Genomic DNA, 21,193 nt, shown 5'->3' on the forward strand with positions numbered 1-21,193 from the left:
CTAAAAGTGACGTCAACGAAATCTCGCGGTACAGCAGCAGAAATCACGTGACGCTCCAAGCACAGCTGTGATGTATCGCTGCATGACTTATTTAAAACTAAAACTGCTGCCTGTGAATTACACGTTACACAGCCAAATAACAGTTTAGTGTTTTCTGTTTATTTTCCTTGTTACTCCGTTATGAGTTGTTGCCTCATAAGAATGGCTGTTGACAATTTTGACCAAATTTAAAAAGACTAAAACTAATAACATTTCCTGTATATTTTAGGAGCCCATTCAACACTGATTTTTGATTAAAAAAATATAATATTCAATTTAAATAGTCGAAAATTCTTTTTCCCTTTCAAACACAAAAAAAAGATGAAGTTTTAGAGCGCCCTCTGGTAGACAAATTGTGCCTCATCAAAACTCTTAACATGGTTGAAGGATGTTTCTCACATCACTTTACTTTTTTCCATTTATCAGCAGTTATAAATGCAGAAATCAACAGGTTGTGAAATAGTTCATATTTTACAATAATATCGTCCCACAGATAAATTGGCTTTAATATTATCTAATGCATAATTTCAGTTCTTGTTTTTCTTGTTCATGTCTGGTTATTTTCACTTCGGTTAGCAAATGTGTTTTTAACACCTCCTATAGGTTTATCATATAGCTGTGGTTATATTTTTAATAACCTTGGATATATAGTACTGTGCAAAAGTCTTGAGTCCTCATGTCTTGCTTTTACTTTCTTTTCAAGGAGACAGAATTCCTTATACTTTTTCTCTCCAGGTTTTCAAAAGTTCATTGGACATTTTTCTTAGGAGGCTGCTTTTTTAAAATCATTTTCAGTCTTTTCAATGTACCTGACCATGTTTAGTGAAATTAATTATTTTGTTTGTTAAGCCACCAAAAACAGAACTATAACTAAGCATTAAAAAGTCATCATCATCTAACACAAGGTATAAACAGCCAACTTAGTGAAGAACCAGTTTTGAATTGTATCTTTAGGTACTTTGTTACTAGTATGCTCATTACTTTCACAACAGCTAGTTGAATCTACAAAAAAAAATCTAAAAATAACAGTAAAATACTATTTTTGCACCACCATGCAACAAGATTTATATGTAGAGACATGTGAACATATTCCTTTGCATTAAGTTGAAATTAATACTTTCACTGGAGTATGCAACAACTTGAATGGCAGTCTTTGAATACACACCTATGATACTAGACAGTTGTCACAAAACTACTTTTAATTAGTCTACAAGTGAGTTCACACATTGAGAAATTACCCAAAGACTCCACTGAATCCTCCAGTGAACGCAGGCTTTATTAAGTAAACAGCGCACATAAATACAATCACATCAAAAAACCCTTTTGAACTTGTTTAATTTACAATACAAAATAAGAATGAACAATGCAACAATATATAACTCCAGGTGAAAATCTCACAGGAAACAGAAAGAACCTTACATTAGGGACATGTTTATATCAGCGTGTGTCCACCAGTACTTCTAAAATATTCCATCAAAAATGCCAACAAAAGCATCTTCCTCTTTGCTGCTGGTGTTATATGCAAAAGGGGGAAAAAAAGGAAAAAGGGTATTTATTAATCCTGTAAGGAAGTATGCTTATCCCATATCCCCTGCATATAGGATCACTTTTTTTATTTGCTGAGAAAACATGCAATAGGTGTGAATCAAGGCCACTTTTTTTACCTTCTATTGAGAGATGAGCTGGCGTTGGGTGGGGCACTCAATGCTGAAAAGAAATCCAGTCTCCTAGTCACTTTTGCCTCCTCAGGCTGTTTTAGAAGTTCTAATGATGTTTTTATAGTGGTTTCCTCACTGAAAATATTTGGCCTCTGCACAACAAAAAGAAATAGAGCCATGATTCATGTCTGCACATTGGCTTGACTGCTGGCTGTTACATTTGAGAAAGGTGAGGTTAGAAGCATTAACTGAAAAATAGCACAAGTATGAGCTTTACTGTACTAACTGAATAAATAGACAGTTAAATAGATAATAGATAACTAAAAGATGTCAACAGACAGAAAATGGTGTTCTCAGTGTTTTTACATATAACAACTAACTGCACAAATAGACATGTACACATTCCCACGTTTGCACATACATGCACTTTTGGATTCCACTTGGGTGTGATTCTCTTCTGTGGTGTGAATGTCTGGCTGACTGGTGAGGGTCCCGCTTTTTTGATTTCAGGACTGACATTTGTTAAAGTCAACCTGAAATAATCATGAAAAACATTCTATTCAATTCAAGTTTATTACACATGTATTGTTATTAAACTGTCCAACCATCTTACATGCTCCTTGTTTCTCATGACAATGCGACAAATGAGAAGAATAGACACTTTTTGCATGTGATATCAAGTTGTCATTGTAAATTGTGTAAAAACTATCAACTTTGACACTTGTATTTTACTTTAGATTTAATCTACACTATTACGATTTTTAATCGACTAAAACTAAAAGAATAGAAAAGAGAGGGCGGCTGTCTCCTGAATCCAAACTGGGAGCTGTTTCCAACGGAAGGGAACATGAAAGCTTTTACTTTTAGAAAATCCAGGATCAACAACTGGAGTCTGCAAATATGACAAATTTTCTAACGGTTACTGGTACTATCTCACTACACATACAGTATGTCACACAGTTTCTGGTTCCTGGCTTCCTGGTTATACCTTACTTGTTGGTTAATGGTGCATAAGGTTGTGGTCTTACCTCAGTGGTGTAGTCACAGCGGTTATGGAAGGTTTGATGTGTGAGTGGCTGAGTAATACTGGTGCTGAAGCTGTAACATAGCCTACATAAAGACATATGTATAGTGTTAATTAAACCATAAGAACATCTGACGTATAATCCCACATGGGCATGTGTGCTTAAGGGTATCCAGTGATATTAAAACATCACTGTGTTCATGTCACAGTGAAGTCCTAATGACTGAAATGTGTGAAAAGCTGATTTTCAGTTCACTCTACCTGGTGTGCGGTTTTCACCACACTGCTGAATTTGAGGTTGTGCAGTTGTGTATGAAGTCAGTGCTGGCTCGCTGGCATGCATCAGATTATCATCATCAAAATCGCCCCAGTCATCCCACTCGTTTCCAAGGTCAAAGTTGACAGTCGGTATCTGGAGGGATGAAGTATTTTTGCAGAGAGCAGCCTGTTCTGGCAGTGCGGTGGAGCTCTTTGAGTGACCCGTGCTGGTTATATTGACCTGGTTTAGATCCTGTTGAGAGTCCTGACCCCCAACACTCATATCTGTGGTCATCCACAACGATGAACCTCAACACAGAGGAAGATAAAAGCATGGTCACATCATCAAATCCTTCTCAACTGTGTGCATTTATAAATTCAACTTGAAAAATAATATCTATCTAATATCTTTTTAGATTCTTCCATCTCCCACGCAGCTATTGATTTCAAAGCTGACTGTGGTTGGGTGATACTCGTTAAGTCTACCATTTAATCTTGTGTATGCTGAATAAACCTGTTCCTGAGTATGTCTGACTTAATTAATATGTTTTATTTTGTTACTACAGTCCATATAACAATTGTCTGCACTTGGACCTCCTCTGAGCAGAACTTAAAGCTGAGCAGAACAAAAACATGTGAACCAACAGGATGGTTCGTCTGCTACTGAGTTTGAAGTTATGTAACAATACTTTGATGGTGAGGATGAGCTGCAGCAGCGTTTTGGGAAGGCCCTCCCATCGTTGTGTACATGTCCTCCACATAATAGTCATCATAATCTCAAAAAATAAAAAGAAAGAAAACAGCTGATGATATAACATATATGATATAACACGTGACACAAAGAAGATATGATAGAAGTGACATTCAAATGTTAAGGAATATGTGGAGCTTAGTCATGTCACTCGTTTACCTCCGTCAAGGTCATTCAGGCTTTCTACGTCAGGTAGTTGAGCTTCACTTGCCAAGTCAGTCCCAGACTGAGGTCTCACTGAAGCTTTACAGAGATTTTCTTTATTCCTTCAGATGGAAAAAAAACAAAGCTTGAAAGTAATGTGAGCCAAGTGCGTCTTTGCTCATGATTGTTGAGAATCTAATGTTCAGCTTTTCTTTTAAGGAAACTATTAACATGTTTGCACATAAGAATCAAGATAAATCTGTAATTTCAGTGTGGCTGTGTGTACCAGGAAGGGGGTGGAAGCATCTCTTTGGGTTTGTAAGCAAACCTTTGCATGCTGAGCGACACAGGCTCCTCAGCCATTTTCATCTAAAGAAATAAAACAGAACATCACCCATATTATCAATTAGCTCAGGAATACAGACAATGTGCCCGCCGTGTGCAGAAGACGGTTTTCTTTACAAAAAATATATATATGCCATTTTCTATAATTAGTTATTTTGGTGCAAAATATTACAGAAACCCAAAACAATGCTTATGCCCTCATAGTTATACACAGAGTATATCTGCCTAGGGAACTTTGGACTGAATGAGCTTTGAAATATTTTATATTTTATACTTAATAAAACCATCATAAAGGTTAATTAGCAGCTGCTAATCCAATACAGTTAATTAACTGATCATCAACAAGTGTGAGCACCTCTATAAAAGCAAACTTTTTGGCAGTTTACTGGCATGGAGCATTTATGTGTGTGTTAACACAATGCCACAATATTCTCAAATTCACCCCAAGATTAGATCATGCAGTGTTCAGAGAAAGAACAAAAACAGTTCTCAGTTAGCATGTTAAACATTGAAGATCATGGGAGTACAATTAGAAAAAAAGACTGAACAAGTACAGTGTGCTTGGAAGGATTTCCAGGAGGAAGCCTCTTCTCTATAAAAAGAACATGGCAGCACAGCTTAGGTATGCAAAATTGTCCCTGAACAAACTACAAGACTTCTAGAACAATGTCCTCTGGACAGACAAGATCAAAGTTTTCCATAGTGCACAGCAACACAATCATCAAGCATATCAGCATAAACACTGTAAACCAACTGTCAAGCATGTTGGTGGAGAAGTGATGATTTGGGTTTGTCTTATAGCCACAAGACTTGGGCACCATGCAGTCATTGAGTCCACCATGAATTCCTCTGTATACCAAACTTGTTCTAAACTCATATGTGAAACCATCTGTCTCCAGCTGAAGCCTGGCTGAAATTGGGTCATGCGCGATCAAAACAAAACAGAACCACAGCAGCAAATCTACGCCAAGGCGTAGTAATGGCCCAGTCAAAGTCCAGGCCTCAAGCTGATCGACAGACTGTGGCAGGAGAAATGAAGAGAAATGAAGCAACGCTGTAAAGTAGAAGTTTTAGAGCTCGAATTATTGGATTTTTAAGATCGATACTGATATTTGGTGATTTAAAAATCCAACATTCTGATTTTTTTTAAATACACTAGCGTTATGATCCAAGGTTGTCAGTGTTTGTGTTATGTGCGACTCCTCCCACCAGAGGATGGCTGTGGGTTTTTTCCCCTTTCTCTCTTAGGAGGTGGACACCTGGGCGTGCCTGCTGAGTAGCTGGGTGGAGTCTCTTCCTGTCTTGGGATTGGATAATTGGTTGATCACCTCCAGTACTTAACTACCGGATGACAGCCACCTGGCCCCCCTCTCTACTAGCCTCCACCATCCAACAAAGAGCATGTGTTTTTGATTCGTTATTTTGATAGAGTGTCTGTGCCCAGTAATTTGCAAGTATAACCTTGTGTGTGTGTCTGGCGTTAGTACCTCGGTTTTGTAAATAGCTGTAAAGACTTTCTTTTTTGTATAATTGTATTTTCTGTATGCCAAATACAACTTTAATGCACATACTATGTGCATTATATATGTTTCAATGTCCCTTATTGCTACTAAACAATTTCCACTTATAAATCCACAATCAGGATTGTTTACATTGCATATACGTCCTATTCTTATAATAGGACATATATGTAAGTCTGCCATGTGGATAGTGCATATCTTTTTTTATTTGCAACTTCCATACTTGACTGAAATTTCTTTTAATTGTTTTATTGTAACTACTGGTGACTGGTCAGCTTCTGCAGTTTTTTAGGAGTAAGAACATAATACAATGTTATTCTGCTGTACTGTTTATGACCTATTGAGATTGGTTGGATATAGCACACCCTCAGACACACAACACATTTAAAAGTCTAGATAAAGCTACTGAAAGTATGAGATGTGGGTTCAGATATGGTATTTTGCTCACTTTGAGTCGCTTAACAGGGGTCGGCGCAAATGTGTCACATCGGCTCCTCAGGTCTTTCAAATATGAAGTGAAACTGGTTTCTTGGTTTGCTGACCTCTTTCTTGTCACAGTAACACCTACTTTACCTTGGGAGGACATGCATGAACACTGTTGGCATGCTGTGGCAGGAAGGACCTCTGCACAGACAGATTCATAAAATGCATCATACTCACAACAGTCATGGGCACAGAAAGCCTTGTTCTTGCAGAAGTGGTTGCAATGTCTTTTATTGCCCATATCTGCAAAAGAACATTTAAAAAGTTTAAAAAATATAACATTTGAAGTCTGAAAAAAATGTATCAACAAACAAAATATGCATTTGCCTCAGAAGAAATACAATATTTATAAACCGTATCATGATAAAGCATGAAAAAGTAATCTGTACCAAAGCTACAACTGCTCTCTTCTCCCACAGATGTGCCGTTCTCCCTGTGAGTTGCAGCCTGATTTGTTGATAGTGGTTTCAGCACCGATTGCGGTCTCCTGGCATCCTGCGTTGTGTTGTGTGGATTTTCAGCCCCAAATCTTCGAGCTGCAGAGTAGTACACTGTGAACTTCTGCTGGATGTCCAGACCCACTACAGCAGAAGAAACGCATGGTAAATCCTCTCCTTACATATATTCAGTCCAGTATAAGAGTCTATACACCAAAGGACACAGTGAGCTGTTACCTTCATTTAAAAAAATACAGAAAATTGGAACCAAATGACATGTTGCTGTTTTCCTCTTTTTGGTTACAATGTAAATGTGCTTCCATGGTTTACCATATTCTGAACTGATAAGATGCACACTGATCTCATCTCCTTTCATAGCTTTCGCCACCTCAATCTTCTTTGACCAGCTACCACCCTTCAGCAGCATTACGTCCCTGGAAAACAAACAGCATATGTTGGCGTTCCATATTTTGGCTTCTTTTACAAAAGGTGAAAGTCAAGACATGGTATTTTATCCTCACGTGAGTTTCTGCAGAAAGACGACATTGTTATCAGCGTCTCCGATGACGACGGAGGCATAATGGTGGTCTTGAGCTGCTCTCCTGGTCAGCAGCTGTGCTTGGTTTTTGAGGCTCACTTTAAGCACAATCTCTGCTGTGGTGCTGTTGTACCTTGGAAGCTATAAATCACAACAGCTTTAGAGGAACATGATACAGAACAGACATGGAAATAAACACTTAAATGTGTTGATATGGGTGAAAACAGGTACAATTTTGAAAACGATTTCAAATAAAAGCCAAGAAAATATAAATAATTTAAATGCTGGACCTTCAGCAAGCTAACAGTATACTGTGCCATTTTACATATTAACAAGTAAGAGATTATGTTGGCTAAAACGCATTAAAGAGGGAACCGTGGCTAACTGAAAGCTCAAAATAATCTCCTTTGATTTTTTGTAGCCGTGCCCAGAAGAAATCACATTCACATTAACTGCCCTCTTGAAGCTCTCGTGTGAGCAGAGGCACAAATTGTCAAGAATGAAATATGTAAATGTGGTTTAAACATCCAGCACAACAAAAATCTAATTTTAGTGTATTTTTCTATTTTTCACTACATTTATGATCAAATATTTATGATTTATGATTTTTTAAGATCAACAAATATGAAGTGCTTGTGCCGTGATAACAATAGTTTGCAATGCCATTTACCTGCTCCACCATTACGTCATACTTTGGGAGGTGTATGACAGACTCTCTGATTTGGTTTCCAAATGGCGGATGCCTATTGAGAATCTGAACATAAAGTTTGCAAAAGTTACACCCAAACACTTTCAGCAGACATTAAGTGCTTGAGGAGATGCTTAACATTAACTGAGTGATTTTGAAAAAACAGAATTACACTTTCACCTTTAGTTGTTGGCATTTAACATCAACCTGATATCACAACAAGTGTGTAACAGACACGCCGGTTCACAGTGTCCATTTCACATTTTGCCGCTCCAAAATGTGAAATGTACGAGCATGCAGAAGTTGCAGTAATCTGCAGTAACAGCGGAGGGAGATATTTTTTTTAAAGCCAACATGAAAATAATCATGGGAAAGCGTTTAAACAGACACATTTCAGTGTACGTACATATTAGTTTAATAGATTCAGATAATTAAGGACACTGGAATGCACTTACGTTTTTAGTTCAATGCCGACTTTCTGGCTTTAAATATATTACCTCCTGCTGATAATGCAATGTCAGCGTGCACTAATGCAACTTCTTCATGTGTGTCCATTTCACGCTTTGCCTCTCCACGTGAAATGGACAGGCATGAAGAAGTGTCCATTTCAGGTTTGGAGAGGCAAACGTGAAATGGACACAGTGTCTATTACACGTTTTGTGAGGATAGTTGGTTAAGAAACTAGGTATTGTTGTCTACTCTTGTTTTTTTAGTTGTTGTTTTTTTTTTCACATTAACCTAAAGTGTGAAAGAAATAGTGGCATCATGTGAAGGTAAAAGTAGGTGGGTGTAGGGTGGTGCAACTTCCTCATGACCTGGCCAAAGTTTGTAGTCACACACATGTGAACCAAAATGTACCACGTCAACCACACACCCACTGAACAACAAACTGAGCACACAAATTAAAAGCTTTAGATTATTTAGATTAGATTAATTATTAGATTATCTTCAGATTATAAAGCATTTTACTTTTAAATATTACACAGACTTACCAGCTCAAGCTCTCTGGCGTTGGTTTGCTCTATTTTGCTGAATGTGGTGAGTCCAGCATGCACCATGGCAGTTGACAGAGTTTGGCCTGAAACACAACCCATGTTATTACTTAATTACTATAAACTGTAACGACAATATACAATTACCTATTGTGTCACTTTATTAGGTACACCTGTTCAACTGCTTGTTAGCCGCAACATTATTTAACATGATGACTTTGAACATGCTGTGATTGCTGATTGCAGATGGGCTGGTCTGAGTATTTTAGAAACTGCTGATGTACTGTGATTTTCCCACATAACCATCTCTAGGATTTACAAAGAATGACCTGAAAAGAGAGAGTACCCAGCGAGTGAGTGCCAGTTCTCTGGGAGAAAATGGTCGACGCTGCAAGTGGGAGAATAAGCAGACTGCTTTGAGCTGATAAGAAGGCAACTGTAACTCAAATAACTACTTTTTACAAACAAGGAATGCAGAAGAGTATCTCTGGAACCTTGAAAAACCACACTGGGTGTTACTCCTGTTAGCGAATAACAGGAAACTGGAGGGACTCACAAAAATGCAGAGCACTGGAAACATTTTATCTGGTCTGATGAGTCTCAATTTCTACTGCAACATTCAAAAAAGCAGGGTCAGAATTTGGCATTAGCAACATGACATCAACGGTAGGGTGGTGGTGGGGGTGGGGGGGTGTAATGAGGTGGCATTTTATTGGCACTCTTTGTGCTCCTCAGTACCGGCTGAAGTTCTTTAAAACACGACAGCCTCCCTGAGTATTGTTGCTGATCATGTCGATCCCTTTATGACCACAGTGTACCCATCCTCTGATGGCTGCTTCCAGCTGGATAACACACCATGTCACAAAGCTCAGATCATCTAAAACTGTTTTTTTGAACATGACATGAGTTTGTTGGACTCAAATGGCCCTGGGGGTCACCAGATCTTAATCCAATAGAGCACCTTAGGGATGTGATGCAAAAGAAGAGTCAGCCGACAAATCTGCAGCAACTGTGTGATGTGATTATGTCAATATGGACCAAAATCTCTGAGGAAAGTTTACGGCACCCTGTTGAATCTGTGCCATAAAGAATTAAAGACAGAAATGAAGGCAAAAGGTGGTTCAACCCAGTACTAGCAAAGTGTACCTAATGAAGTGTCCAGTGAGTGTACGTCTAACAGAATATTTGGTTTATTAATATTTCCATTATGCAGCAGTTGTGGCATAATAATATTTCTTCTAGTATTACTGCATGAGCAGTTGACCTACAATGCAGTATGCTGTATCAATTTATAATGTAAAAAGAACATAGAGAGGCATCCACCTATCTTTTCCAGCTGTTTGGAAACATAGGGTGAGTTTTCCCAAAGCTTTGCTCTGAAGCACTTAGCCAGGATCAGGGAGTTGACCACAGCAGAAAAAACAGCCATGACCCTCTGACTCAGAAACTCAGACAGACCTGAATGGGATCATAATAAAATCAAAACTTAAAAACATGAATACAGGCAACTCGTCTTTTGTACGTTTCTTATTCCCTGAACGTACATCTGCTGATGCGCATGCCAATCCTGAAGATCTTTGCTGTGTCCTGTGTAAGTCCAAAATCTTGAACTGGGATGGAGCTTAACTGAGCCTGAATCAAACTACAAAGCACAATATTTATGTACATGGACAATCAGTAATACAATTCTTTAACACTGCAAATTCTGAAAAATATAAAATCAAAAACTATCGTTTTTTTTAAACCTACCAGTTTACTTTCATCTCACTGGTTTTGATCTTTCCGTCAATGGGATACCTGGAAAAACGCATAAAGATTTAGTTTTCACTGGCTTGTGTCTACCTCACCCCCCTATTATGCATTTCCCATATAAAACAAAGTTTTTGATGCTGTGCATACATTTGTGCATCCTATAAATGTGTCTGACCTGATGGTGACTCTGTTTTTGTCCCTGTTCAAAGCATTCAAGGACCTTTTCTCATTCACTCTCAGCTGGATGTCACTGAACTCTCTGCTCTTTGACAGCAGCTCAATCTGTACACACAATACAAGGACGGTGAATACTCATAATGGTTATTTTTTCTCTAGCTGAGTTTAGTTTAGTTGTGAGAGGCAGCAAGAGAAAGAACAAGGTCAGGCATGCTGTTCCTGCAAAATGTCAAGGATAACACTGTATAGAGTCAATCTTGAATAAATGCATTTACATCAAATACATAGTACAGAAATCCTACCAGATCAGACAGGTTTTCAGTCCCAGACACTTTACTGAACTGTTTCATGGTGTCAAAGGCAATGCAGTACCTAGCCATCAACCTGCCAGCCTCTGTAAGAGAGAAATAAATTGCTTAACAGTTTCAGGTTTTTAGTATTAGACTTGGCTGCAAAAAAAGACATGAAAACAGCCTGAACATCTACCTGTCGGTTTGATGGTGATATCCTCATCCATAGAGATCAGCCCAACAGAGGACAGAGAGTTGAGATTCTTCAGACACAGTTCTAATGAAGATGACAGAAACGGTACATAGCTTAAATTTCAATAAGGGAACAGATCCGACACTTACATTTGAGCAAAAAAACAAGCAAACTCAAAACCTCTTTAAGCAGCCGGGTTACTGTGGCTTGAATTTTTTAGCATTTTTCTAAAAGTAACCTACAGTTTCATAAAAGTACAGCTATGGCCCACCTTGCAATTTTGCTTCAATTCCACATCTGTCTAGGTCGGCAGAGAATCCTGAAATGAAAATGCGGACAAACTGACACTCACTGGTTTTTTAAAAAATTAACGGACCTCACAGCTGATTAACAACAAGCAGAAGACAGGAGAAGGCTCTAACCATAGTGTGTGGGGTTCTTGAGGGCTCTGATGTAAAGGAAGGTGGAGCGAATCCAGTCCAAAGCCATTTTGACATCACTGATAGTCTGGAGAACAATCTCAGCATTCAAGTGCTCCACCAGGTGGCTGTGTAAGCTGTGGAAACAGAGTCTAGTGTTACCCCATGATCGTTCCACCTGTGTGTCCTCTTGAGAGAGCGATATGAAGAAAAAGAAGAAAAAGACAGAAGGGATTTTAAAGAGAGCATTACTACTGGTCCTACCTGCTCTCAATGACTTCTATCCCATTCATAAGCTTCAGGTACTTCTCTCTGGTTTGAATCTTGGTCATGATCACAGCAGTAGCAGATGTGTCAAACTGGAGGCAGAAAGGATGAAAATGAAAACACATCATAAAACCTAAATATAATAATGCATTCATTGCTGTTATATTCTGTCATAAACATGTCATTGCCTGTGGTCTTCCAGCACGGCCTATCATCTGGAGCAGATCTGCCTCGCTGTACTCCTGACAGGAGCCTGCAACATACTGCATGGTGGATTTGATCACCACCAGGTGAGCTGGTAGGTTTACCCCCATGGATAAAGTCCTGGTGGTAACTAGGAGAGAGCAAACACAAATTGAGACACCATAAAATAAAACAGAAGACTGGTTAAGTTATTCTACTAGTGCTCAGTTTGTTATGATCTAAGGATCTGCCTGACGTTGGAGTTTTTGGTTTTTCACTGTTATTCCAGAGTTATCATTACTGGCATCGTTGGGTTGAGTTTTCCATATTTTTCTTAATGTTTGTATTTGTCTAGTTTAGTATTCATGCATGGAGTTTTTGTTATCTTTGTTGTTTTGTTTATGTCCTGGTTTATTCTGCTAGTCTTGCTTTCGTCTCACGTTCGGTGAGTTTTCTGCTCTTTGTGTTTAGTCTTCTTGTTATTTCCTGTGTGACTCCCTTATTGTCTTCACCTATGCAGACAACCATTCGCACTCACATTCACTCGCACATTCACACCTAATGGCAATTTGGATTTTCCAATTAACCTGTACCCCACAAGCTGCATGTCTTTGGACGGTGGGAGGAAGCCGGAGTATCCGGAGGGAACCCACACAAACACGGGGAGAACATGCAAACTCCACACAGAAAGACCCCGGCCTGATGTTGGAATTGAACTCAGGACCTTCTTGCTGTGCCACAACAGTGCTAACCACCGTGCCACCGTGCTGCCCAAAAAATATATTTTATCTTTTACTTAAATGTTTATTCACTGAGCTCTCACTGTTGCTTCTGTTTCTAGTTTTTTTTTAATTATTTCATTTTTGTTTTGTTGCATTTTGTTCAAATTAATTAGCTGCTATTCCTCATGTAGGATACTTTTTTGTACAGGATACGTTTCATATTTTGGCTGTTGTCACACAATTTCAGCACTTTTAAGACAAATGAAGTATATCATCTTAAATATATATACTATTACCATCAAAATAACAATATTTCTTATTGTTGTACAGAAACCTAAGTTATTTTTGACACAACCCTGTGATTGGTACAAGGAGCTGATGTGCAAAAACAATTACTGTGGTACTTGTCCTTCCTGTTTGTGTCAGCAATGTGAAAGGGAAAAAAAAGTATCATGTTGCACACTTGTGTGGTAACATATTACTTCACAGCGCAGGATAAAACTGTGCCTCACAGAGGACAGGCAGGTCTCCCATAGTGAAGGCTTCTTCTATCAACTTCCGATCAGACAAGTCAACTCCTGCGTGATGGTAGCCGACTCCGAACGCCACCAAATCTGGGCCGCAAACAAAGTTACCACAAAGTTATGTTAGACATTTGACATATTGCATATTCAAAACACAAAGTTTTCAATAAACGGGGTTACACACAAGTTAAGCACGATTTGTCTGTGTGCAGTGAAAGTGAGTGTGTTGTGTCAGCTTATTTAGCTGAAACTGTATTTTCTTCGGGGGGGGGAGGGTTAATGGTTGGATTTATGAAAACACAATCAACAAAAGTGGTTAAAATATCTGAGTGAAACATTTGTCTCAAACGTCATCTTTACGCTGAAAAACATGAAAAACACTTAAAAGATTTAAAAACTTGGCTGAAGGGATTTGCTCCTGTTCAGCCACTAGATTTCAAATCCTACAAACAAAATTTGGTTGGGGCATTACATTAGCTGTAATCTCTTACAACTACCAACATTTCAAAGTATGTAACATTAAATTAAAAACGTAAGAAGGGACATTGTCTCAGCAACAGTATATCACCTCAACTTTCAAATAAATTCATAGATACATCGGTAGATTACACTCTATATACACTGTGTCTGCACTACAAGTGTCTTTGTCATCTTGTTACTTTTCGACCATACACCAATGTGTCACATAATCATCAGTTGACAATGTCAAAACTCACATAAATATGACCAAATGCAACATCTGCATTATTGAATGTGTTTTCTCCAATTCATCGTACATAAGTTAGATACAAACGAGATCTGCGAGTTCTGTGCAGGCCATTCAAGTTCTTCAAGCTCATTTCTTTAGACTTTATTTTGTGTCGAGAGGATGTTGAAACTGAAACTACAAAGCATCACTGAGCACATTGCAAACCACTAAAGGAGGCCCCAAGGTCATTTTTCTTTTAAAAAGTACCACTGATAACATGTTTCAGATACCTTACCTCTCAGTTTAGAATCGAGAATGGAGTTTGCATATTTCATCAACCTGCAGAGTCAAGCAGATCACACAAGTTCAATCAGAACAGCCTGCTCTGTAAACTTGCACATGCGCGGATGTTTCACTGCGGATGATTGAACATCAAACCTTTGCTTGTGCTCGATGCTCATGATGAATCGAGCATCCTTAGCCAGAACTGCCGCTGACTGCTGAGTTCCTTTCCTTGTAGAGCAAAACTACGAGACACAATTTTCAGATAATGAGGCAAAAAAAAAACCCAAAACCTGCATCTTCCATCATGTTCAGAAAGAAAGCATAAACAACATGCAGTTTGGATAGAGTTTACAACCCACCACAAGTGCAGGCTTCTGTTCAGCGTACGTCTGTATGATGTTGGCTATCTTGTAGTTAAGTGACAAATCAAACTTGAACTCAGTTTGATTTGGACCACAGGGGAATCCCAGCACCACCTTCCTTAGCTTCACCGGACGGTGGCTCTCATCCATATCCAGATATATGGCCGGGCCGTTCTCATTTGACAGCCAGTCTGCTATCTAAAAACAAGCAGGAAGTTTGAGAATCCACAAGTTACTGATCTACAAATGAGAGACAATGCAAACAGGTACAGCGGGTGCTTACATCAGATACATTGGGTATGGTAGCAGACACAGCCACAACTCTCATAGAGAGGCTGGCCTCTGGATACTGTGAAGTCCTGAAGGTGTGTACTGCCTTCATCCTGCTCACCACCACTTCCAACGTGGCACCACGGGTTGCATCCTTCACGACATGCACCTGGTACAAAAATATTTTTCATGTGTGGAAACTGCTCAGGGATATTTGTATGCACGTAAAATACAAAATCAATCTTTATGTTTTATTATTAACATAAATGAGTGCAAGTCTAAAGGAACTAGGCCAGTGTCTGTGTACTCCCATAATACAGACTCCAGGAACAAGATGTTCCATCATTTTTAATGGATAACCTCAAGTAAAATAAAGTGCTGAGGGCAGAGGCTAATTATGTGCTATCGTGCAATGTTCCATCCTAAGACACAAAGTAGCCAGTGCATCCCCCGTTGTGCAGGAAAATAAAGAGGCAAGAAGTAACATCCAAAAACGGTTCTGTGAGCAAAATATGTGACAAACACACTGACCTCGTCGATAAGGAAGAGCCTAACTAGCTGCAGCAAACAGTTATCCTTCCACTTTCTGGTCATGCTGTCCCACTTTTCCTTAAAAATATAAATGATCATGTATCAATCTATGATGCATAGAAATATAACAATATTTAACTAAGACATAACATCTTATTTTAAATTTCCCCTCCTTTTCTACCCTTTATTTTGCATTTGCATAATTATGCTGCTTCATATTGTCACATACAGGTGTGGTCAGGATGATGTGGGAGTCCTGAATCTCAAAGAAGTCATCGATCTCTGTGTCACCAGTCAGCTCCTTGCAGGTCAGCCCCAGAGGACTAAACTTCTTTTTCCAGCTCTCAAAGCACTGACTGCAGAGAGCTTTGATAGGGGCCACTGGTGAAAACAAACAATGGATTCTTTATACGAGAGCTTCATAAGTCAAAAATCCTCCCCCCAAAAATTATTGGAGTAAAAAACATCAGAACATGGTGAAAGTAACACACATATTCAAAGCCCCTGTGTGTGATTATAGCTAGGTGTGCCATTTCAAAGCACTGAATAAATGTGAATGAGCAGTGGGATTTAACAGCTTATAGCCAATAATACTGCATGCTCACTATATACAGCTTTGACATCTCTCCAGGGCTCTGGTGTCTCCATTAGCAGGCGAATGATTGCCAGCTCAAACAGCACTGTTTTACCAGATCCAGTCGGAGCACAGGCCACAAAGTTTTTATTTGTATAAAGAACCTGCAGACAGACCAAACACACATACACTGGAGGACACAGTGCCAGGGGTAGTTTACATTTACACAGGTGTAAATTTACATTTAACCAGATGTGTTTTTCATGATTTCTGTGTATGCAGATTTACAAACAAATGCTTACATCATCCAGAGCTTTGGACTGAACGTAATTGAAAAAGGGAAACTCACTGAAGACAGATCTGAACTTAAATGCTGTGTAACAGGTTTTAGGAAACATCACTTTGATTCAGACACTACCTAACAGCTTCAAATTGTGTCAATTTGAACAAGAAAAAGGATACGTATTTCTGAAACTGGGCGCAAAACTCCAGATCCAGAAGATCCTGAAATGACAATATTATTTAAGACATTATAAATTTTCATTAATGCAAGATATTCATTGAAACAATTACACATTGAATTGAATATGCAGCATTTGGTAGTGTTGTACATTTGTGACGAAAGAGAATCTGCTGATTCTTTGCAGACTACAATGGGTTAAAATGGCCTCTATTGTTCCTGTCCACTGCGTCTACTATTCACCACCTAGTGACCAGTATATTTCATTACACTGGAGCAATCAATGGGCAGAGCTCACCTCATTTCACCTCATCACACCCAAATACACCATGGCAGCTGCTACCATGGCCAGACATTGGCATGTTGATGAGCTGCAACACTTTACAGAAGCTATATGAGCTGTATTTAAAGAGCTCCTACACAGTGAGCGCAGCGTCAACCTGCCAGTATATCAGTGCAGTGTAACACCTTGGATTAGGAGCGGCCGAGGCGTCATGGGCGGAACGAAACCTTTCTTTGTGCCCTTGTCCTGCGTCTCTGCGTGTGCCGCCTGCTGCGGGGGTCGGCCACTCGCTGCAGATGAACCCATGGGAGGGGGTGAGAGGGTGGGCTTGGAGGGGAAAGGAGGAGCTGCGCGGCCAACTGTCGCCCGTGGCGGCTGAAGAGGAAGAGGAGGAGGAGGAGGCGCTGTCGCCATGGTAACCTGACTGAGAAAAGTTTGAGGTCTGGATGTTGTCTGATTGGTGCCGCCACTGCTACTGAGGTCACCTGTGTTTAAAGAGTCACCTCCACTGGTATACACCTGAATATTGAACAAGCTGTTGTGGGAAGGAGGAGGAAATAAAGAAATGGAAGAGAAGAGAGGTGGAAGCAGATTAGACTGTTAGGGGGCTGCACAATCAGGTAACAAGGCTAACATGGAGGATAGCTTAGCATCTTCTTGTGTTATTATGAGTCCAGAGATTAAAGAGTAAATCAGCACTACGGTACACATGTATAAAAAAATGGAAATGTGTGTTTTATAGAGTGAATGATAGTAATCCTGTTAGTTTAAACATCCCACGGGCCATATAAAGCAGATCAGCAAAGAGTTGACTTGCTTTTTATGGCATCACATGGGTCACATACTACAATTCTGCAGTTAAAACGCCTTGAAATCAAGGAACTGTTACGTTTCTACTCATCATTAAACACATGCAACACAGTAAATATCTGAAAACAATGTGCACATAACTAAGACTTCCCTTGTCCGTAGAGGCAGGCTTTTGCTGCAGTCCTGAAACAACCATCTGCTGAGGCCCACATGACCAGAGTCCTGCAGGGTTTCATCGCCACCTCTGCCACTCTGACAACCACCCTGAGAGTAATCCCTGAACCCTTCACCTCCCTGGAGGCCATCGCATTGGCTGGTGCTGCTGCTGCTACCTCCGTTAGTCTTCTCAGTCTCTTTCTTATCACTGTTAAAACTGCAGGAACTGCTGATTGTTGAAGGTAGCACCTTAAGGCCAGCAGATCCTTTAAAAAGAGGCTGAAACTTATGGGTTGCCTCTGAGAAACCTGCAAGTCACATTGAAGAATGAGAAAGAGTTGAATCTAAGTTGCTGGTAGCTGTGATGCGTTTCCCTCTAAAAAAATTAATAAAGCTGCCTTCAGTGCTTTGATTAGATTAAACAAAGTTAACATCGGGGAATTAACCTTTCCATCTATACCTGAATATATCATAAGACCCAGATTCAGATTTGTTTATGCGAAGTCAAAGAAAACTGGGAATGCTTTCAAGCCTATTCAAGCCACTGAGTCAGTGAGTCACAGAGTTAAATTTAGTAGGGCTTCAATTGGCCTGATACTGAGCAGTTTACTCAAGTCAAGTGAAAAGGAATTCAACCTAATCCTGAGCACAACATACTGTATCGTGTAGAGAGCGATTCAGCTTCCTCTTGTATATCCTGAGTGGCTGGAATATGAGTAAGAGATGGAGGCTCTTCCAGCTGCCATGGACTGACCTCCTGGTGCAGTGGTTTTCTGTCAAACAGAATAATTCAGATTACAGGGGTAAAGACAAAAGGGAATAAGTGGGACACCTTTTTGTACTTACACTTCATGGACAGCGGGTTTGTCAAAAAACAGACCATCCAAGGCCAAGGTGCAGTCATCAGAGTCCAACATCTCATCAGATAATACAGCTATGTACTCACTGAATTTGAATACAAACCGGTTTAGGGGTAAATGATTAAGAGGAAAGAAAATAGAGATTCAACAAATGCATATGCACAACTGACCTGTTCGCTATAAAACCTAGATTAGAGAATGTGGGGAAACTGCCATTGTTGATGCCAACCAAAGGACTTTGGTTTGTGGTAAAGATTACACAGAGCTAACAGGTTTATCTTCATTTTTCTTTCATGACTCAATCAAGCCTCTTAATGATGTAGTTATACCATGGTTATGCCCTTATGGCCTTAAAGTTTTCAATCCCCACAGTATCATAGCATTGGGCAGATAACATGGTAATGATTTAGCTTTAATATACAGTTCTGTGCTATAATCTTGAGCCATCCCTCATTATTAAAAATATTTTGATTCCAGATTTTCTTGGTATTAAAAAAAAACATCTGAAGGTGTTTCAAAGTTTTCCTTTGGACATTGGGTGCTTTTTCAGTCCAGTCCTTGTACCTGACCATTTTACGAATTTTTTGTTGTTGTTTGTTAAGCCAGTTAAAAATAACCTATGACTCACTGAAGCATTAAAGGGTACCAGTGTTGTGTCTACAAATAACAGACAATTTACAAAAGAACCTATTTTAAATTCTATCTTTAGGCACTTTGTTACTAGCAGCTGGTCAGCAAATAATTTCTTTACATTTCTGTAGTACAAAAAATACCAAAGATCACAAAGTTTGGCAGGCATTAAAATAAAATTATTGCATCAACAAGGTGCTTCCCAACGAGCTGTTAGCTGAAAATGCATCAGATCTCAGTACTATGTGCAGTATTTTCCTAAGGAAAATAGTAAACTGGGCAAGCAGAGGACAAAAGAAGAAGTATGAGGCCAACAAAACTATCTATAGCACATGAACAGTATCTGAAAGTCATGACCTAATTTCGATCCGCCAAGCAATATCATCTGGAAAGCGTCTGATTGATAACACCTTCATTTTTTGAACATGACAATGATCCCAAACACATTGCAGATGAAGTAAAAGCATACCTGTATATAAACACGCAGACACACACACACACAATGGCACACTATCACACTATGGATTCTCTTCCCCAGAGCCTGGACCTCAACATTTTTGAAGCAGTGTGGGATCTTGACAGAGAACAGAAGGCAGCCAACATCCAAAGACGACCTCTGAATGTCCTTCGAGAAGCTTGGAGCACTAGCAAGACTACTTAGAGAAATTACAGGAAAGGTGCCTAATTCTACCTGCCTAATGCTACGTAATTTCCCCAGGGATTAATAAAGTATTCTGATTCTGATTAAGTGAGTTCAGGCTGTGATGAAGAATAAAGGTGGTCAAATATCAACTTTCAAGCACGTTAGAATTATATGAACTCTGTTTTTTTGTTTTTGCCTTATATACTGCATTTCCATGTACGTTTGAACATGTTTTAATAAATCACTGCACCTACTGCCCACTTTCCTAGCAAAGGCCTTTTGCACAGCCCCCCTGTTAGTCATAATCCAGTTGATATCGCTTTAGCATTTAAGCTAATATAAGTTATTAACAGATTTCTTGAAAATGTTTACAGCATGACAGCTCACCTCCTGAACAAAGCAACATACAATCTGTTTGCATTTCATTTGCATTTAAATGAAGGTGTTTAAGAGCAAAATGCTTACATTATTACTTTTCTAGGCTGTTATGCTAAAGACACCTGAGTGTCGGCAGCTTTAGTTTAGCTAACATGTAAGAACCAGCTAATAACAATAAATTATGCAGACATTTTGACGGTTCACCACTTAGGTAAGTTAAAAACAATGTCTTTCTTAAAATGATGACTGTATACCCACCTGTGATAACAGACATTACTCTGCAGATACGAAGACATTGTTTAGTCAGGCCTGAGTTTAACCCCCTGACCTCACTCTACAGTGACTGACAATAGTTTTATTAATACGTTTTCCTTTTGACAGTGCTGAACTCAGCTGTAGAAAAATGCCCTTATAAACAATCAGGGGCAGGTATAAGAGTGGTTACAGGATTTATTTTTATATTTTGTCGCGTATGTTTAAAAAATGTGTCTCAAGTCTTTAAACTACGAGGCAGAGAGTAACAGAACCGGCTAATAACCGACTACAAACGCAACAAAGACCCAAGAGAAGACAACCATGGGGGGGGGGGGGGGTAGTGCTAACATTTCTCCTGTGTTGGCATACAATTCCTGTCTGTGCGTCAGTAGCAACTTTAAAAAGCAAAACCAAATGTGTGCTTAAAATAATCCAAACCAAACCTATCAATTTATCTTATCAATTAAAACTGTGATTATACGACATCAAGCCCCCCCAAAAATCTGCTACCCAAAAGAGATGGTCATTAACTCTGCTTTTATGCCTCCTATCTGGACTGAACCATTACAAATCTCTCGGGGGAGCATGAGGCCGACTCGAAACA

General features: G+C 39.3%; 1 protein-coding gene across 4 annotated transcripts; it reads right to left on the reverse strand.

The window, feature by feature from the left end:
- Positions 1-121: 121 nt before the first annotated feature.
- hfm1 (helicase for meiosis 1) lies at positions 122-21,187 on the reverse strand. Of its 4 annotated transcripts, XM_040022163.1 has the most exons (40): positions 20,593-21,187; positions 18,670-18,768; positions 18,481-18,596; positions 17,819-18,131; positions 17,043-17,392; positions 16,577-16,618; positions 16,417-16,487; positions 16,146-16,278; positions 15,770-15,921; positions 15,541-15,618; positions 15,023-15,178; positions 14,737-14,937; positions 14,531-14,619; positions 14,388-14,431; positions 13,393-13,494; positions 12,164-12,309; positions 11,973-12,067; positions 11,712-11,845; positions 11,561-11,608; positions 11,293-11,373; positions 11,109-11,200; positions 10,805-10,911; positions 10,627-10,674; positions 10,422-10,519; positions 10,201-10,335; positions 8,878-8,963; positions 7,868-7,951; positions 7,181-7,338; positions 6,990-7,093; positions 6,612-6,803; positions 6,400-6,465; positions 6,188-6,312; positions 4,161-4,243; positions 3,890-3,996; positions 3,669-3,755; positions 2,983-3,288; positions 2,726-2,807; positions 2,119-2,230; positions 1,704-1,849; positions 122-1,548 (listed from the first exon to the last, which is right to left on the reverse strand). In XM_040022163.1, exons 1-40 carry the CDS (start codon positions 20,628-20,630, stop codon positions 1,500-1,502), a joined length of 4,755 nt encoding a protein of 1,584 aa, XP_039878097.1. In that variant the 5' UTR covers positions 20,631-21,187; the 3' UTR covers positions 122-1,499. The 4 variants fall into 4 exon arrangements, 3 of the variants coding, with proteins under 3 accessions (XP_039878097.1, XP_039878095.1, XP_039878094.1); XM_040022161.1 differs by having other exon boundaries at positions 122-1,545; positions 6,188-6,465; XM_040022160.1 differs by having other exon boundaries at positions 6,188-6,465.
- Positions 21,188-21,193: the final 6 nt, after the last annotated feature.

Source organism: Simochromis diagramma, unplaced genomic scaffold (assembly GCF_900408965.1).
Source record: "Simochromis diagramma unplaced genomic scaffold, fSimDia1.1 OVJJ01000205.1, whole genome shotgun sequence".
NCBI lineage: Eukaryota > Metazoa > Chordata > Actinopteri > Cichliformes > Cichlidae > Simochromis > Simochromis diagramma.

Excerpts from the sequence above, each read along its gene's own strand:
- hfm1 (XM_040022160.1), bottom strand. The coding sequence starts at position 20,630 with ATGTCTTCGTATCTGCAGAGTAATGTCTGTTATCACAG. Across the intron at positions 8,964-10,200 it reads CAAACAGCTGGAAAAGATAG|GCCAAACTCTGTCAACTGCC; the intron begins GTGGATGCCTCT and ends GTTGTGTTTCAG. Across the intron at positions 2,231-2,725 it reads GCTGTGACTACACCACTGAG|GTTGACTTTAACAAATGTCA; the intron begins GTAAGACCACAA and ends TGATTATTTCAG.